The sequence below is a fragment of the Gorilla gorilla genome, chromosome 9, assembly GCF_029281585.2.
Source record: "Gorilla gorilla gorilla isolate KB3781 chromosome 9, NHGRI_mGorGor1-v2.1_pri, whole genome shotgun sequence".
Lineage (NCBI taxonomy): Eukaryota > Metazoa > Chordata > Mammalia > Primates > Hominidae > Gorilla > Gorilla gorilla.
This window is the reverse complement of record NC_073233.2, coordinates 73505703-73523535: the sequence shown is the minus strand read 5'-3', so window position 1 is coordinate 73523535 and position 17833 is coordinate 73505703. Positions and strand designations below refer to the sequence as shown.

General features: G+C 57.0%; 1 protein-coding gene across 1 annotated transcript; it reads left to right on the top strand.

Moving 5' to 3' along the window:
* Window positions 1-105: 105 nt before the first annotated feature.
* MAP3K11 (mitogen-activated protein kinase kinase kinase 11) lies at window positions 106-17743 on the top strand. The gene is made up of 10 exons (XM_004051516.5): window positions 106-2462; window positions 7044-7224; window positions 7413-7561; window positions 7667-7842; window positions 7970-8213; window positions 8687-8800; window positions 9410-9545; window positions 9639-9730; window positions 15732-16106; window positions 16872-17743. Exons 1-10 carry the CDS (start codon window positions 1724-1726, stop codon window positions 17207-17209), a joined length of 2544 nt encoding a protein of 847 aa, XP_004051564.1. The 5' UTR covers window positions 106-1723; the 3' UTR covers window positions 17210-17743.
* Window positions 17744-17833: the final 90 nt, after the last annotated feature.

Here is a 17833-nt window from a genome sequence, read left to right as displayed (position 1 = left end):
CCCCTAGTAGCAGCGAGAGTTCTGCACTACCAAAGCACGCCCCTCTCGGCCCGCCCCCTTTAATGCTGGACCTCGTACGTCACGAACGATTTCTCTCCCAGCGGCGTCTACTTCCGGGTCAGCTCAGACCTAGGGTGTAGAGAACAACCTTCCGTAACAGGCAGGAATAGTCGAAATAGGATAGCGTCGTCTTTCTTAAAGTGACAGGCTCAAAGCAATTGGGGCAGCCCTATCCAGAAGTTGTGAGGGCGACTCAGCTATTCTGAATCCAATCCTGGGCAAAGTTCTGGACAAGTCTCAGGTTTCTGCCAATGGGGAAGGGATATGAAGAAGCGGATTGTTTCCCAGGTGAGGAGAAGAGGAGAGCCTTAGACAATCCACTCCAAGAGCTTGAGGTGCAGCCAGTTCCGTCTGTCCTCCAGTCTTCCCCACCCCATCCTACTAGCTCTACGAGGCAGAGCTTTCTCGTTCTCATATCATATATGAAAAGAATGGCCGGGCGCGGTGGCTCACGCCTGTAATCCCAACACTTTGGAAGGCCGAGGCGGGCGGATCACGAGGTCAGGGGTTTGAGACCAGCATGGCCAACATGGTGAAACCCGTCTCCACTAAAAATACAAAAATTAGCCGGCCGTGGTGCCACGCGCCGGTAGTCCCAGCTACTCGGGAGGCTGAGGCAGGAGAATCTCTTGAACCCGGGAGGCGGAGGTTGCAGTGAGCTTAGACTGCGCCATTGCATACCAGCCTAGGCGACAGAGCAAGACTCCGTCTCAAAAAAAGAAAAAAGAAAAAAAAGAAAGAAAGAAAATAATGAGGCTCAGAATCGATGGATCGCACAGTCCCACAACTTCGCAGCCAAGACCAGACTCGGGTTCACCCCCTTCCCAAGTGTGGTTCTGTAACCCCGTTTTGCTGACGCCGATGCGGATACAGAGGGCAGAGATGGCCCATCCTTAGGGTGGACCAACCTCCACCCTAGGCAGCAGAGCACGCAGCTGGGGGCTTTTCTTTCTAGATCTCAAAAGCCTGCTGTGATGGGGGATCTGGTTCTGCCCTTTCCCTCTCTGCCTCTCCTGGCCCGCCTACCCGGGAACTCCCCGCCTGGAGCCTCTGGGAGGGGAGCGGTGCAGGCTGCCCGCGTCATCTGATGCTGTTTCCTGCAGGAGGGAGAAGAGCGGAAAAAAGTGAAACTCCACCCTCCACCTCTGCCTCCCGCCCCCGGGGCCAAAGTACAAAGGGAGGAGGAAGAAGGGAGCGGGGTCGGAGCCGTCGGGGCCAAAGGAGACGGGGCCAGGAACAGGCAGTCTCGGCCCAACTGCGGACGCTCCCTCCACCCCCTGCGCAAAAAGACCCAACCGGAGTTGAGGCGCTGCCCCTGAAGGCCCCACCTTACACTTGGCGGGGGCCGGAGCCAGGCTCCCAGGACTGCTCCAGAACCGAGGGAAGCCCGGGTCCCTCCAAGCTAGCCATGGTGAGGCGCCGGAGGCCCCGGGGCCCCACCCCCCCGGCCTGACCACACTGCCCTGGGTGCCCTCCTCCAGAAGCCCGAGATGCGGGGGGCCGGGAGGCGACACTCCTGGCTCCCCAGAGAGGCGTGGGTCTGGGGCTGAGGGCCAGGGCCCGGATGCCCAGGTTCCGGGACTAGGGCCTCAGCAGCCAGGGGGGTGGGGACCACGGGCACCCAGAGAAGGTCCTCCACACATCCCAACGCCGGCTCCCGGCCATGGAGCCCTTGAAGAGCCTCTTCCTCAAGAGCCCTCTAGGGTCATGGAATGGCAGTGGCAGCGGGGGTGGTGGGGGCAGTGGAGGAGGCCGGCCTGAGGGGTCTCCAAAGGCAGCGGGTTATGCCAACCCGGTGTGGACAGCCCTGTTCGACTACGAGCCCAGTGGGCAGGATGAGCTGGCCCTGAGGAAGGGTGACCGTGTGGAGGTGCTGTCCCGGGACGCAGCCATCTCAGGAGACGAGGGCTGGTGGGCGGGCCAGGTGGGTGGCCAGGTGGGCATCTTCCCGTCCAACTATGTGTCTCGGGGTGGCGGCCCGCCCCCCTGCGAGGTGGCCAGCTTCCAGGAGCTGCGGCTGGAGGAGGTGATCGGCATTGGAGGCTTCGGCAAGGTGTACAGGGGCAGCTGGCGAGGCGAGCTGGTGGCTGTGAAGGCAGCTCGCCAGGACCCCGATGAGGACATCAGTGTGACAGCCGAGAGCGTTCGCCAGGAGGCCCGGCTCTTCGCCATGCTGGCACACCCCAACATCATTGCCCTCAAGGCTGTATGCCTGGAGGAGCCCAACCTGTGCCTGGTGATGGAGTATGCAGCCGGTGGGCCCCTCAGCCGAGCTCTGGCCGGGCGGCGCGTGCCTCCCCATGTGCTGGTCAACTGGGCCGTGCAGATTGCCCGTGGGATGCACTACCTGCACTGCGAGGCCCTGGTGCCCGTCATCCACCGTGATCTCAAGTCCAACAACAGTGAGTTTCTGGGGGCATGGTTGGGGGTAGCATGGCTCTGGTACACACCTGCTCCCAACCTTCCACTGAGCCTAGCTTAGGGTCTACTGCAGGTAGGAGCTCCCACCCTAGGGGGTCCCAGCTGACCAGGGGTGCCCATGGGCTCAAGCTAGCCCCCAAACAGAGCCCCAGGCACCCAGCAGAGTCTTCCTGTGCCAGCTTCAGAAGTCCTTGACCCCAGCCTGCAGCTGCGGTTTGGACAAGTTAAGAAATTGGTATCTCTCAGGTGGGCCATAAGCATCCTGCCCAGCCATGGCTCCCACCTCAAGGAAGTCCTCTGGAAGCTCGTGCTCCTCATCTTCTCCTCCCCTAAATTCATGTTCGTGGAGTTGGTGCTCTGTCCTCCCCTCCCGTCATCATGGGCAGCTCCTCCAGAACAGATATCTCAGAGAGGGAAGCCCTCCTTGGCAGTCAAGGCTAAGGCCAGGGCTGGAATTCTGGCCTAGCCCTCCCTGGCTTCATGACCTCTAGCTGGTTACTCCAACTCGGAGCCTCAATTTCAGAATCTGTAAAAAGGGAGAGTGAAACAGCTCAACAGCTTGGGCAAGCCCGACCTGCGATCCCCAACCCACAGCGGGTCCTCAGCCATGGAGATGGACATTTGAGGGCTGGATCGCCAAGAGGGCCTAGCCTGGAATCAGTGCTTGGGGTGGGAGTGCTGGGCTAAGGGAGACTCCATCTCCCATCATTTCAAGCCCCCAACACGCTGCCCATCATGGCCCAAGAGAAGTGAGTGACAGCTTCAGAGGGTTTCCTGGTGCACGCAGCATTTAGAGAGAGAAGGCATGGAAGCAGGACCCAGTACACAGCAGGGACCAGGAGCAGGGGCCTCCTAGAGCCCAGAGTGCAGGCTGGAGAGCAGCAGTAGGAAATGCAGGAGGGGCCAGGCTCAGTGGGGTCACTGGAAAAGCATGAGACATTCTTAGAGGGGGGTCAACGTGGATATTTTGAGCCTCCTGGCCTGGGCTGACCATGGACAAGGGGCTTGCAGGAAACAGAGTGCTGAGCCCCAGATATCCAAGTTCTTGCCAGGACTGGGGGAGCCAGGGGAGGCCTGCCAACCATCCTACCCACTCTTCTTATCCCTGGTAGGGTGCAGTTCCCACCTCTCAGCCTCAACCCTGGGCTCTAACTATCTAGGGACCCCCACTACCTGCCCCAATCTGAGGGGGATTCCCCGAAGGCACAGGGGGAGGGGACTCCCATCTTCTGTTTTTCCTCCGTTTTCTTTCCAGAAAAAATGGAACAATAGCCCAGGCCCCTGCTCCCCACCCTCCCCACTGCTTCCTGCGTTTCCTGCTGCCCCTGAGCCGGCTTCCTGTCCCTGCTTCAGCCCCTGCTCCCTCCCTAGCCCAGCTGCCTGCAGGGGAGGAAAGAGCTGGGGGTGGAGGACTTGTGGGAGGAAGAAGCCTGGAACTGCGCCCCCACTCCCCTCTAGTTCCCCTGCTTCCCTCTCAGAGTCTGGGAGGTGGTGGTAAAGGGCAGGCAAGGTGCCCTCAGCCTCCCTGAGCCTGGCATTTAACCTCGGAGACCCCAGTCCTAGGCCCAAGTTGCTGTCTGCAGGATTGGGGTGGGGGGAGTCCCTGGGCTGGGGGGGGGCACAGGCAGGAAACAATGGCATGATTTTCCTAGACAATGGGGGCCTTGTGAGGAAGCCTGGCGGGGAGAGGAGGGGGAATTCTCCAGGCCCACGAGTCACAGGACTGACCAGCCAGCCCGGCCTGGGCCTGACCTCCCCCAGTTCTCCCCAAAAGGACTCCCCCTCCCAAGTGGGAGACCTGGCCCAGGCCTCCCAGAAAGGAGAAGTAGGGACCATGGGAGGGAAGCGGAAGAGGCGTGAGCTGCCCAGGCCACTCCCGAGCCCCACAGAGGCCAGCCCAGGGAGGGAGCTGGTGGCCAGGTCCCTGTCAGAGGCCAGGGAGCCCTAAAGGGGCACTGAGAGCTTCCCCCAGTTTCGGGGTCTCTGGCCCATTCTCCTCTGGGTGACCCCTGACCTCCCATGCCTGGGATGTACATCAGACACCAGAACAGCAGTTCGAGTTGGGATAGTTGAAAGCACAGAGAGGAGCTTGGAGAGAAAGCAGAGGATGGGGCTTAGCAGCTGGCAGAGCCAGGAGCGGGGAGGTAGCAGAAAGACCACAAGTACAAAGAAGTCCTGAAACTTTGGGTGAGTTGTTGCCCCTCTCTGGGCCTCAGATTCCCCACCTGAAAAAGGTGGAGAGTGGCCACCCGGCCTGAGATACTGGAACAGCACTTTGCCAGTCTGGGGTGCCACAAGTGGCTAGAGACAGGCCAAGAAGCAGCAAGTGTTGGTCTTCAAAGGGGAAGGTGGGCCCTGGCACCAGGGGAGGTGCCCATTTCCACTCCACCCACTGCCCCAGCCTGCTGTGTTTCCCCTTTGGAATGAGCTTGTCGTCGGGGGCTTGCTAAATGCTCAGGTCCCCAGCCTCCAGCAGCCAGACCGGAGGCTGTTTTAAAGTTGGCAGTAAGGAGTGACAGAGGAGGGAGAGGAGGGCGGAGATACGATAAGTGCTTTAGGACAACTGGCCTTTAGGATGCTTCTGCCAGGTGGCAGCCCCCATGCAAAAACTTTAAAAGTGTGGTCTTGTTTCATGCTCGTGACAGCCATCTGAGGAGGGTTTTGTTGTCATCCTCAGCTTGATGAAGTGTCGGGACTCAGCTCCAAGGTCTGGCTCAGAGGAGTGGGTAGATTTTGAGACCATTCTCTGGATTAGGAAAAATTGCAGGAAAATCTACTGGGCATGCCGGGATAGTAAAGGTGGTCATGAAGGGCACCTGGACATCAGGTAGAGCTGCTGAACCAATTTGTCTGGCCTGCAGTTGCAAATGTGGAAGATGCCAGTGGGGAGAGGGAGCTGGTACCTGGAAGAGGCTGAGTCAGCCAGGGGCAGTGGGCAGAGGTTGAGGAGAGGTCATGCTCTGAGAAGCACCAGAGCCGAAATGGCTGAAGGTGGAGGACACAGAAACAGAGCCAAGCAGCCAGGGGCTGTGGGGGCTGAGGACGGTGGGGCAGCGGGGACAGCTGGCAGCAGTGCCAGATGCCTCCTCAAGGCCCAGGTGGCCTGGCCAGCAGCAGGATCAGGGCTTGTTGCTTTAAGCCCTGAAAAATGAGCACCCTGGTTCTGCCACCTCCTCTGGGAAGTCTTTCCTGACTCACCAGGCTGTATTAGGTGCCCTTCCCATCTGCCCCACCCCCTGTGCCCTATGCTGCCCCCATGACAGCCATGTCACACAGGGCAGGAGAGCTGAGAGGTGTGCCCTGACATGGGTCCAGAAACATGGTTGACTTGATATTGCTTCTCTTCCACAGTGCAGTTGGCTGTAACCTGAAAAGTAGAGGGGCCCTTCAGACCCTTCATGACTCTATGACTTTGTCCTCTTTCTATTCCTCGAAAACTTCTCTCATTTGAGCCATTCCTGTCCTGGTGAGACATATGCAAGTTGCTGCTTCTCCTCTTTGTACCAAGTACGGTGGCCCCATTTGGGTTAAAGCCATGAGCCCCTGCCAAGTCTGACCATCCACGCCTACATTTACCCCAGGCTCCTCCCCTTTGTGGCCAAGAACCATCACTTTCTTGGACCCCACCCTTTCTCTTCCCTTCCAGCTGCATTGGTAGGTATCTTTTGGAGTCTTTGCTTTGGGAGTGGCTGCATTTGCCACAGTGTGATGTGGGCACTAGGGGCCTGTGGTACCTGCTGGGCTTCTTTTCTCACCAAGAGCTTCCCTCTTGCTCCCCACTCCAAGGGGGGTTCTGATTCACGCTCCTGCCTCAACAAAATGACAGGAGACTCACAAATCTCTCTTGAAATCAAAGCCATAAATGCCCAGAGCTGCCACCTTGCCAGTTTTGCTTCAGTGTAGTATTAGGGAAAAGCTAGAACACTGGTTTCAGAGCCACACAGACCAGGTTGTAATCTCTGCTATATTTGTTGTATGACCTCTGCCAAGTCATTTCCCTGCTTGGTTTCCTCATCTGTGAAACGTGAAAAATATTATTTAGCTCATAAATGGTTTTGAGTGCTGGGGTTGAGTGTGAAATGTTTGGCCTCGGCCAGGTGCAGTGGCTCACGCCTGTAATCCCAGCACTTTGGGAGGCCGAGGCGGGCAGATCACCTGAGGTTGGGAGTTCGAGACCAGCCTGACCAACATGGAGAAACCCTGTCTCTACTAAAAATACAAAATTAGTCGGGCGTGGTGGCACATGCCCATAATCCCACTACTCGGGAGGCTGGGGCAGGACAATCACTTGAACCCAGGAGGTGGAGGTTGCAGTGAGCCAAGATCACGCCATTGCACTCCAGCCTGGGCAACAAGAGCAAAACTCTATCTTAAGGAAAAAAAAAAAAAAAGGAAAAGAAAAGAAATGTCTGACCTCAAGTAGGTCCTCAAGATCTAGACCAAGTCACCTCTGTGCCCCCAGGACCCAGCCAGGATGTCCGTCAGATGAGTTTGCTCCCAGCTCTTACCCTGTCCCCACCACCTGATCCTGGAGCATCCACAATCTGGCCCCTCTTCTCTAGTTTTGCTGCTGCAGCCCATTGAGGGTGACGACATGGAGCACAAGACCCTGAAGATCACCGACTTTGGCCTGGCCCGAGAGTGGCACAAAACCACACAAATGAGTGCCGCGGGCACCTACGCCTGGATGGCTCCTGAGGTTATCAAGGCCTCCACCTTCTCTAAGGGCAGTGACGTCTGGAGGTGCGGCCCTCGGTGGGGCTGGACAGGGGCTGCAGAGGGCAGAGGTGGCTGCCTAAATCTAGGGCTGGGCCAAGTCCAGGGACAGGGACCCAAACCACTTGGCTCCTAGTTGCTTTTGGGTGAAGTGGCAGTAAGGGGGTGGGGGTTGGGAGAGAAAAGGGAACACAGACCTGTTGTCTCGCCCACAGTTTTGGGGTGCTGCTGTGGGAACTGCTGACCGGGGAGGTGCCATACCGTGGCATTGACTGCCTTGCTGTGGCCTATGGCGTAGCTGTTAACAAGCTCACACTGCCCATCCCATCCACCTGCCCCGAGCCCTTCGCACAGCTTATGGCCGGTAAGAGGACGGGGAGGGCAGGTGAGGTACAGAGCTCCCTGGCCCAGGACACATCCACCCACGGACCCCTTCTTATTCTGTCCCCGCTGCACGCCGTGCCCCTAGACTGCTGGGCGCAGGACCCCCACCGCAGGCCCGACTTCGCCTCCATCCTGCAGCAGTTGGAGGCGCTGGAGGCACAGGTCCTACGGGAAATGCCGCGGGACTCCTTCCATTCCATGCAGGAAGGCTGGAAGCGCGAGATCCAGGGTCTCTTCGACGAGCTGCGAGCCAAGGAAAAGGTGCGAGGAATCAAGGAACCCAGCGTTGGAAGGAGTGTCTCCCCGATCTCCCTGGGGCAGAGTCGGGGCGGGCGCTGCCGGGATCGGTGCCAGGCTGACCTCTCCACCTTCGCTGTCTCGGGCGCAGGAACTACTGAGCCGCGAGGAGGAGCTGACGCGAGCGGCGCGCGAGCAGCGGTCACAGGCGGAGCAGCTGCGGCGGCGCGAGCACCTGCTGGCCCAGTGGGAGCTAGAGGTGTTCGAGCGCGAGCTGACGCTGCTGCTGCAGCAGGTGGACCGCGAGCGACCGCACGTGCGCCGCCGCCGCGGCACATTCAAACGCAGCAAGCTCCGGGCGCGCGACGGCGGCGAGCGTATCAGCATGCCACTCGGTGAGGGGCGGGCCCCGGGGCGTCCCCCGCCATTGGCTGCGGGGGTGGGGGTGGAGCCAGGCCTGTGTGCTCACCGCGCTGGGATTGGTTTAGGGTGTTGTGGGTGGGCCCGTGAGATGAAGGCTGGGAGGGGTGGAGCCAGAGTGTTTTTTTCTGTTTGTGGGCGGGTTCTGGCGGAAGTATTTGCATGTCGGTCTGGGAGTGGCTGCGATCGGGAAGGGGTGGGGTTCACGAAAGTTCTGGGAAGGTCTAGGGGGCGGGGCCGGCCGGCGCCAGGGCATCTCCGACTCAGACGAGTAGCTTTCCTTATCCAGACCCAGGGGCTCAAGAAAGCAGTGAGGCTGGTCACAGTCTCACAGCCACCGTGCCGCTCCCTATGTGGCCTGGGAGCTGGCCTTGGGCCCCTGCAGGTTGGGGTCCTGGCTCTACTTCATCACAAACCTGAACCCTGCTCCCCCCAACCCAAATCCCAGACTTCAAGCACCGCATCACCGTGCAGGCCTCACCCGGCCTTGACCGGAGGAGAAACGTCTTCGAGGTCGGGCCTGGGGATTCGCCCACCTTCCCCCGGTTCCGAGCCATCCAGTGTAAGAAACTTCACCTGTCATGCCCCTCTCCGCCCCCCAGCTCCTTATTCTCTGTCAGACCTTATTCTTGGAGGTGGATCCCACTCACTATCCCCTCTTCCTCCCCGCCCCCAGGCTCCCTGCCTTAGGTCTAGCCTGTTACCTCTGAACTCCCCAAGCAGCATTAATTTTACTTATTTTTTTTTAGTCAAATAATTGTATGACACTATGTACTACTAATTTTCTAAATGCTTTGCTAATATTAATTTCTTGCAATAATTCTATTTGGTAGTTATTTTTATTGTTAATCTAAGTTTTATGGATGAGAAAAGTGAAAAAAGTAACTTGTTACACAGTTAATAAGTGGAAGAGCCAGAATCAAACTCAGGCAGTTGGTGTCAGTGTCTGTACTAATTACTAAGCAGCAAACGTCAGCTGAAGGGCTAGATGAGATGCCCCACCCCACTGTTGGCCCCAAGACCCAAATCCATCTATCTTGCCCAAAGGTCACCCTGGGAATGGTACAGGGCCCAGCCTGCTCCCCATACTCTAAAGGTTATCCCTGAAGCCTGACTGTGATGATGGAGGGAGAATAAAGATTATCTCCGATTTCATCGGTTTCCCCTGCAGTGGAGCCTGCAGAGCCAGGCCAGGCATGGGGCCGCCAGTCCCCCCGACGTCTGGAGGACTCAAGCAATGGAGAGCGGCGAGCATGCTGGGCTTGGGGTCCCAGTTCCCCCAAGCCTGGGGAAGCCCAGAATGGGAGGTGAGTACCTGAGTGCCCCCCAGACCCAGCATCATCTGCTTTCCCCAAGTCCTGAAATTCCTAAAGCACCCCTCCTTGCCCTCCCATCACCAGGAGAAGGTCCCGCATGGACGAAGCCACATGGTACCTGGATTCAGATGACTCATCCCCCTTAGGATCTCCTTCCACACCCCCAGCACTCAATGGTGAGTGGCCTTCCTCCCCCGGCAGGATCTGGCTGAGCTCCTTCCGTGGGCACCTTGGGGAGGCCACGATAGGCTAGTAGGCAACGCAGGAGTCCTGCCCTGGTTGCTCTCATTCTAGAGACTAGGAAACCAAGGCTGAGACAAGACAGAGCCGATCCTGGAACCCAGGTCTGACCTACAGGCCCACGATCAAGCGGCATACAGCCCAGGCCTCGGCTCGGGGTCCAGAGTCTTATCCCCTTGTTCAGACCTGGCCTGCAAGAAGCCTCTTCCCTGGCCCCATGGCAGCCCCTGTGCCTTTAGCAGGCTCCAGGGAGAAAAGAAAGACAGGAAGCCCACCTGGCATTTGGTACCCAAGGGAAGCTGGACCCAGATGGGGGAAGGAATCAGCCTGTGTGGGGTGGAGCCAGACACGTGTCAGCCACACTGTGCTTCTCAGAGCCCCTTCTGGGAGCCTGTAGGTGAAGAAGAGAATGAGAAGGCCGAGCAGGCAGGATCCAGGACCCATTCTCACCACATCCAGGATAGCTCGGGGCCTTTCCGTTCTCCACGACGGTAACTGCCCTACTGTGCCAGGCATTCCCTCCAAGCATTGATGAAGAGGGGCTACTATTACCCCATTTTGCAGATAAGGAAACTGAGGCTCTGAGAGGTGAAGTAACCTACCTCAAACCCCCAGCTGAGGATTTGAACCCAGAGAGGCTTCAGCTCCAATGCTCTCGTAGTGAGCTCAGAAGCTTTCACTTGAAGAAAGGGCTTCTCGCGTATAGACTGCTTAGGAAGCCAGAGGGTCAGGCAGAAGGCAGGGCTCCAGCATTGCAGGGAGGAGGGCTCACTCAGCTCAACACTGCCCAGCTCTGACTGAGGCCAGAGAGTTATGGCCTCCCTTGCCTGTGGGTCCCTGTGCCAACCTAGGGACCATCCTCAGAGCCCCCACACCTGCTGCTCACAGCCAGAATGTAGGACCCGCTTAGCTGCTCTCAGAAGAGTCCTGTTCAGCAAGCCGTTTAAACTCACTCCTCCCATCCCACCCAGCCCATCGCCTCTACCATTCCCTGAGCTACACTTGATAGTTGTAACAACAGCTAACCTTTGTTGGTTCTCTATGTGCCAAGCAGTTCTGTGAGGGGAGTAGTAGTATTGGCCTGCATTTTACAACAGAGAAAACTGAGGCACAGAGAGATTAAGTGGTTTGGTGTAAGGCACCCAGTAGAGCAGGGATTTGATCTGCTCTTGTCTGTCTGACCACAGAGGCAGAGCCCTGGGCCTCCATCCGCCCCGCCATTTGCTGCTCCAGCAGCTGCACTGCCCCCAGTATCTGTCCTGCAGGGACTGAACTGAGAGCTGGAAGGCCAAGGAGGCTTCTTGAATTCACTTGCTCTAAATTGTACCAGGCCAGATGGGCCAAAGGAGAACTTGAGAGCCTGTCAACCCAGGTGTGTAGGCTGAAGCAGGTCCTGACTGTTCCACAGAACTCTCTGGCCCTGAGCTCCGAGAAGCAGGGGCACAAGGGCCCCATCATTCTCAAGCTTGCCCCATGTTTTTTTATCCAAAGAATTTGTTAATTATTTATCAAGAGAAACTACTTATTAGCCCATATATTCATGAATAGTTCAGGTCAGTGACAAACTTCTAAGTAATTCAACCCAAGAAATTCTTCATATTCCAAAATCACTTTGCATTCTGAGAGATAGCAGCCTTCCTCATCTCCTCGAAGTATTTCATGGCATCATAACTTCTGTAGACATCTGTGCCTGTAGAAATCTGAAATGCCTCCTTTCTTGGTCCAGCCCCAGCAAACTGAGAGAGCCGCAGCCCCCAGGGATACAGTGAATGCTCCCACAATATGAAATTGCAGATGTGTGGCCAGAAGGCCACATGTCTGAGGTTTCATGAAAGCACTGGAAACCATGGTAGTTACTGTTCTTGATAAGTATGTCGGCCTCTACACCAGTGCCCTTCCTGGCTGATGAAGAAATGGATTGCCACTTGCCCCGAAAGGATGTCAGCTGCCCAGCTCAGTGGCTGGCTGAGCATCTGGTTCCCCTAGCCCAATCCCACACTCCACGCATCATCTGGGTCCATGAAAGTACATGACATTGACCTCACAGCCACCTCCAGAAACCCAGCTAAGAATCAAATAATGGGGCTTCACAGAGGTCTCAGACCCTGTGAGATGGTCCCCGGCATAAGCCACACCACTGGAGAGTCACACACACCCTCACCCTGTCCCCAGTGGGCTGTTCTGGTCCCTGGAGAGCTGGCTGCAAGGAGTGGCACATTGGCAGGGTGCACTCAGCTACACTGATAGCAACTGCCCTGTGAAGCTTGTTGCCTTAGAGCCAATAACTACGTGGCCGTGTCCTCCCTGTGAGGCCTCACAGAAGCAGTTTCGCCTCTATCTATCTATCTTTGGGTCAAGAAGAGTCACGCAGCTTTCTCCTAAACAACAGAGTTGCTAACTCTTGCTGCCAGGAAGCTTAGAGGCAGATTCAAATCCTAGCTGGATTATGTTGACCAAGTCCCTTACCCTTCAGAACCTCAGTTTCTCAGGCCATTGACTGCAGGAACTTCTGTTCACTCTCATTTTGTCTGCTGGACCCTATCTTCTCTTCCCTTTGTCTCATTTCTCTCTTTTATTTTTTTAAAGATAGAGTCTCATTCTGTTACCCAGGCTGGACTGCAATGGCACGATCATGGCTCACTGCAAACTGCCTCCCAGGCTCAAGTGATCCTCCCACCTCAGCTTCCTGAGTAGCAGGGACTACAGGTGCATGCCATGCTTGGCTAATTTTTATATTTTTTGTAGAGATGGGATTTTGCCATGTTGCCCAGGCTGTGCTGGGCTTAAGTAGTCCACCCACCCCAGCCTCCCAAAGTGCTGGCATTACAGGTGTGAGCCACCACATCCGGCTTGCTCTTGCTATTTTCTTTCTTTTTTTTTTTTTTTTTTTTTTGAGAAGGAGTCTTGTTCTGTCACCCAGGCTGGAGTGCAGTGGTGCGACCTCAGCTCACTTCAGCCTCCCACGTTCAAGCAATTCTCCCTCAGCCTCCCCAGTAGCTGGGATTACAGGCATGTGCCACCATGCCCAGCTAATTTTTTTTTTTTTTTTGAGATGAAGTGTCATTCTATTGCCCAGGCTGGAGGGCAGTGGTGCAATCTTGGCTCACTACAACCTCCACCTCCCAGGTTCAAGTGATTCTCCTGCCTCAGCCTCCCAAGTAGCAGGGATTACAGGCATGTGCCACAATGCCCGACTAATTTTTGTATTTTTAGTAGAGATGAGGTTTCACCATGTTGACCAGGCTGGTCCCGAACTCCTGACCTCAAGTGAGTCACCTGCTTTGGCTTCCCAAAGTGCTGGGATTACAAGCATGAACCACCATGCCCGGCCTAATTTTTGTATTTAGTAGAGACAGGGTTTGACCATGTTGGCCAGGTTAGTCTCGCGCTCCTGACCTCAAGTGATCTGCCCTACTTGGCCTCCCAAAGTGCTGGGATTATAGGCTTGAGCCACCACTCCCAGCCTCTCTTGCTTTTTTTTTTTTTTTTTTTTTGAGATGGAGTCTCACTCTGTCACCCAGGCTGGAGCGCAGTGGCAGGATCTCGGCTCACTGTAACCTCCACCTCCTGGGTTCAAGCAATTCTCCTGCCTCAGCCTCCCAAGTAGCTGAGACTACAGGTGCGTGCCACCATGCCCTGCTAATTTTTGTATTTTTTAGTAGAGACAGGGTTTCACCATGTTGGCCAGGATGGTCTCGATTTCTTGACCTCGTGATCCGCCCACCTTGGCCTCCCAAAGTGCTGGGATTACAGGTGTGAGCCACCGCACCCGGCCAACTCTTTCTTTTTGTTAAACATGATTTCCCCTCTTCTGTTTAAACTCACTGTAAGTGATCAGTTCTTCACCTGCGAAGTGGGGGTGATAATGATAACCTCGTGGTTGGTGCAAGGATTATAAAAATGGATTCTTCATCAAATAAGAATTTGCTTTTTTTTTTTTCGAGATGGAGTCTCGCTCTGTTGCCCAGGCTGGAGTGCAGTGGCATGATTTTGGCTCACTGCAAGCTCCGCCTCCTGGGTTCATGCCATTCTCCTGCCTCAGCCTCTTGAGTAGCTGGGACTACAGGCGCCCGCCACCACGCCTGGTTAATTTTTTGTATTTTTAGTAGAGACAGGGTTTCACCGTGTTAGCCAGGATGGTCTCGATCTCCTGACCTCGTGATCATCCCACCTGGGCCTCCCAAAGTGCTGGTATTGCAGATGTGAGCCACCGCGCCTGGCCCAGGGATTTGCATTTTAAGAGCCAGGCATCAACATGTTAAACACTGCCCTGACCTCATATGATGAAGGAGGCAGACTCATAAACAAGTCCAGTAGTACCTGTATGAGGCATAACGTGAGCAATAACTGTGTAGGTTCAGGGAGATTCTGGGAGGGCTTCACAGAGGAAGTGACATCCCAGTTGGTCTTGGATGGTGCATAAGAGGTCACTGAAAGCTGAGGTGGGAAAGGTCAGCCACCCAGAGTGAATAGTGTGTGCGCAGGCATGCAGCTCACCATACCCAAGGAAAAGGCAACCTGGCTGAACTCTGAGAAGAGTTGAGAGCCAAGGAGTCTCAGGACTGGGGCTGCGGACAGGGGCCAAGGCACATGGGTCAGTAGATGTTGATTGAATGAATGAGTGAATGAAGCTGGAAGTGATGGGTAGTTTTTAAGCAGAGACCTGTCTTTAACAGGTTTGCATTTTAGAAGGATGCCCTTGTCCCTTCAGTGGCAGTGGCCGGGGTGGGAGTTGGGTGAGGTAAGAGGCAGAGAGTCTGAGTAAGGGTTGGGGCTGACAGAAGGGACTGTGAGCTGAGTCCTGGTTCATAGTAGAAGCTCATTTTTCCCAGCCTTGTATTTCTTCCTCCCGACATCCAACCCGCTGCTGCAGTCCAGGCAGGAGGGGAAAGGCAGAGGGACAAGGCCAGGGAGGGCTTCAGAGGACCAGCCAAGGAGGCCAGACTTTCTCCTAGTGACAATGGAGAGCCACAGCAGTTTCTAGAGCCAAGGAGGGATCTGACAAAATCAGGGCTTGTGAGAGCCCATCCTAGAGTCCCTTGTCGTTAATGAGGGGTTCCCCATCCCTGCCCAAGTGATCTAGAATGGAGTCAGGCCAACCCTAGACTGGAAGGTAGGACACTAGTATCTTGAAATCTAGGGCAGAGTCTGGTTGGGAAATGGTGGAGAGCAAAGGTTCTACTGCCCTTGCCTGGGGTGAGGCCGGCTCCACCTTTCACTGGCTGTACAGCTCCGCACAAGCCCTCAACCTCTCTGAGCCTGGAACCCCTGGGGCATGAGGATCAGACAACATAATGCCCCTATGCCATTCAGCTCAGGCCTGGCACAAATACATACTCTGTAAATTAGCTGTGACCTCGGGCAAGGTACTGACCCCTCTGAACCTCATTTTCCTCCTTTCTAGAACAGAGACAGGGATTTATGCCCTCAGGGCTGCCATGTACCTTAGAGTTGACTGTGTGCATTTTATAAGCTACAGCTGGAGCGGGGGTGGGTGGGCAGAAGGGGCAGGGCTGCCAAGCCAGGAAGCTGGTGGGCACAGAGCACAGGGCGCCGGTCCCAGTCAGTGGGACCTGCCATGCCCCTGGGCCTGGAGGTTGCCCCTGGCAGGCCACGGAGGCCCACAGTGACCTGGCCCCAGCCTGCCTCCGCTGGGACTGCCCATCCATCTTTGGGGTCTGGGGTCGCTGGCTGCCATTGGGCTTTGCTGCCGCTTCCTCCACCTGCACTGCCCTCCCCTCCCAGTGCCCATCTTGTGAAAGGCCAGAATGTGGGTGTGTGATGGGGAGGCCGTGGGACCTGTGGGACCTGTGGGACCAGGGAAGATGCTAGTAGAGGGCAGAACTCAGTCTTTGTTCCAAGACCACGGAGAGGTCTTGGGCCCTCACCTGGAATATGCACCAGCCACACCCTCACCTGTGCCGCCTCCGCCTGCAGGTAACCCCCCGCGGCCTAGCCTGGAGCCCGAGGAGCCCAAGAGGCCTGTCCCCGCAGAGCGCGGTAGCAGCTCTGGGACGCCCAAGCTGATCCAGCGGGCGCTGCTGCGCGGCACCGCCCTGCTCGCCTCGCTGGGCCTTGGCCGCGACCTGCAGCCACCGGGAGGCCCAGGACGCGAGCGCGGGGAGTCCCCGACAACACCCCCCACGCCAACGCCCGCGCCCTGCCCGACCGAGCCGCCCCCTTCGCCGCTCATCCGCTTCTCGCTCAAGACGCCCGACTCCCCGCCCACTCCTGCACCCCTGTTGCTGGACCTGGGTATCCCTGCGGGCCAGCGGTCAGCCAAGAGCCCCCGACGTGAGGAGGAGCCCCGTGGTGAGTGGCCTGAAGCTGGCCTGCTTCGCATATGGGAGACGGGGGTTCCCAGGGAGGGAGGAGTGGCTGGTGGGGACATGCAAGGAGGCAAGGCCGAGACCACAGTCATCAGCTGGACCCTGAACCAGGCACTCGGGGTACTGAAGACGCATGTAGGGAGCAGAGTTCTAAGTTCAGCTATCAGGTGGTCCAGGCAGGTGGGGGCGATGCCTGCTGTGAAATAACAGAAGTAATCGGGCCAGGCGGTGGTGCACGCCTGTGATCCCAGCACTCTGGGAGGATCACATGAGCCTTGAAAAGTTGAGGCTGCAGTGAGCACTGATCATGACACTGCACTCCAGCCTGGGCGACACAGCATACATGTAGTCATAATCGTAGCAAACTCCTGGCTCCTTGCTTGTGCCAAGTACTTTTTGCAAGGCTTTCCCGAGATGGTCTCATTTAGTCATAACAACCAGAGAACTAAGTGCTCCTAGATGCCCATTTTTAGATGAGGAAATTTAAGGCACAGAGATTAAGGGACCCACAGCTCCCACAGCTAGTAAGTGGCAGGGCCGGGACCCACATCCAGGCCAGCCTGCTGCAGAGGCCTCACTCCCAACCATTACAAAAAACAGAGGCACCGCGGAGCAGGAAGGACCGTGGAAGTTGAGTCAAGTAGGTCACTGTGCAGATGGGGAAACTGAGGCCCAGAGCAGGACAGTGTCTTGGGGACCTCAGCAGTTGGGGGTTGCCTGACCCTGTGCCCCTCCTATATCCTCACAGGAGGCACTGTCTCACCCCCACCGGGGACATCACGCTCTGCTCCTGGCACCCCAGGCACCCCACGTTCACCACCCCTAGGCCTCATCAGCCGACCTCGGCCCTCGCCCCTTCGCAGCCGCATTGATCCCTGGAGCTTTGTGTCAGCTGGGCCACGGCCTTCTCCCCTGCCATCACCACAGCCTGCACCCCGCCGGGCACCCTGGACCTTGTTCCCAGACTCAGACCCCTTCTGGGACTCCCCACCTGCCAACCCCTTCCGGGGGGGCCCCCAGGACTGCAGGGCACAGACCAAAGACATGGGTGCCCAGGCCCCGTGGGTGCCGGAGGCGGGGCCTTGAGTGGGCCAGGCCACTCCCCCGAGCTCCAGCTGCCTTAGGAGGAGTCACACCATACACTGGAACAGGAGCTGAGTCAGCCTCTGCAGCTGCCTCAGTTTCCCCAGGGACCCCACCCCCCTTTGGGGGTCAGGAACACTACACTGCACAGGAAGCCTTCACACTGGAAGGGGGGCCTGCGCCCCCACACCTGAAACCTGTAGGTCCCCCCAGCTTACCTGCCCTACTGGGGCCCGACACTGTACCCAGCTGGTTGGGAGGACCAGAGCCTGTCTCAGGGAATTGCCTGCTGGGGTGATGCAGGGAGGAGGGGAGGTGCAGGGAAGAGGGGCCGGCCTCAGCTGTCACCAGCACTTTTGACCAAGTCCTGCTACTGTGGCCCCTGCCCTAGGGCTTACAGCATGGACCTCCTGCCCTGGGAGTCATCTGGGGCCAGGGCTCTCTGGGTGCCTTCCTGCTGCCCCAGCCAGGGTTGGAGTCTTAGCCTCGGGATCCAATGAAGCCAGAAGCCAAATAAACTCAAAAGCTGTCTCCCCACATGTCACCTTTCTTGGAGGTAACCAGGTGACCCAACCTATCATACAACCCTGGTGTCCTGATGCCCCAACAATAGGCAGTTGGATGCCT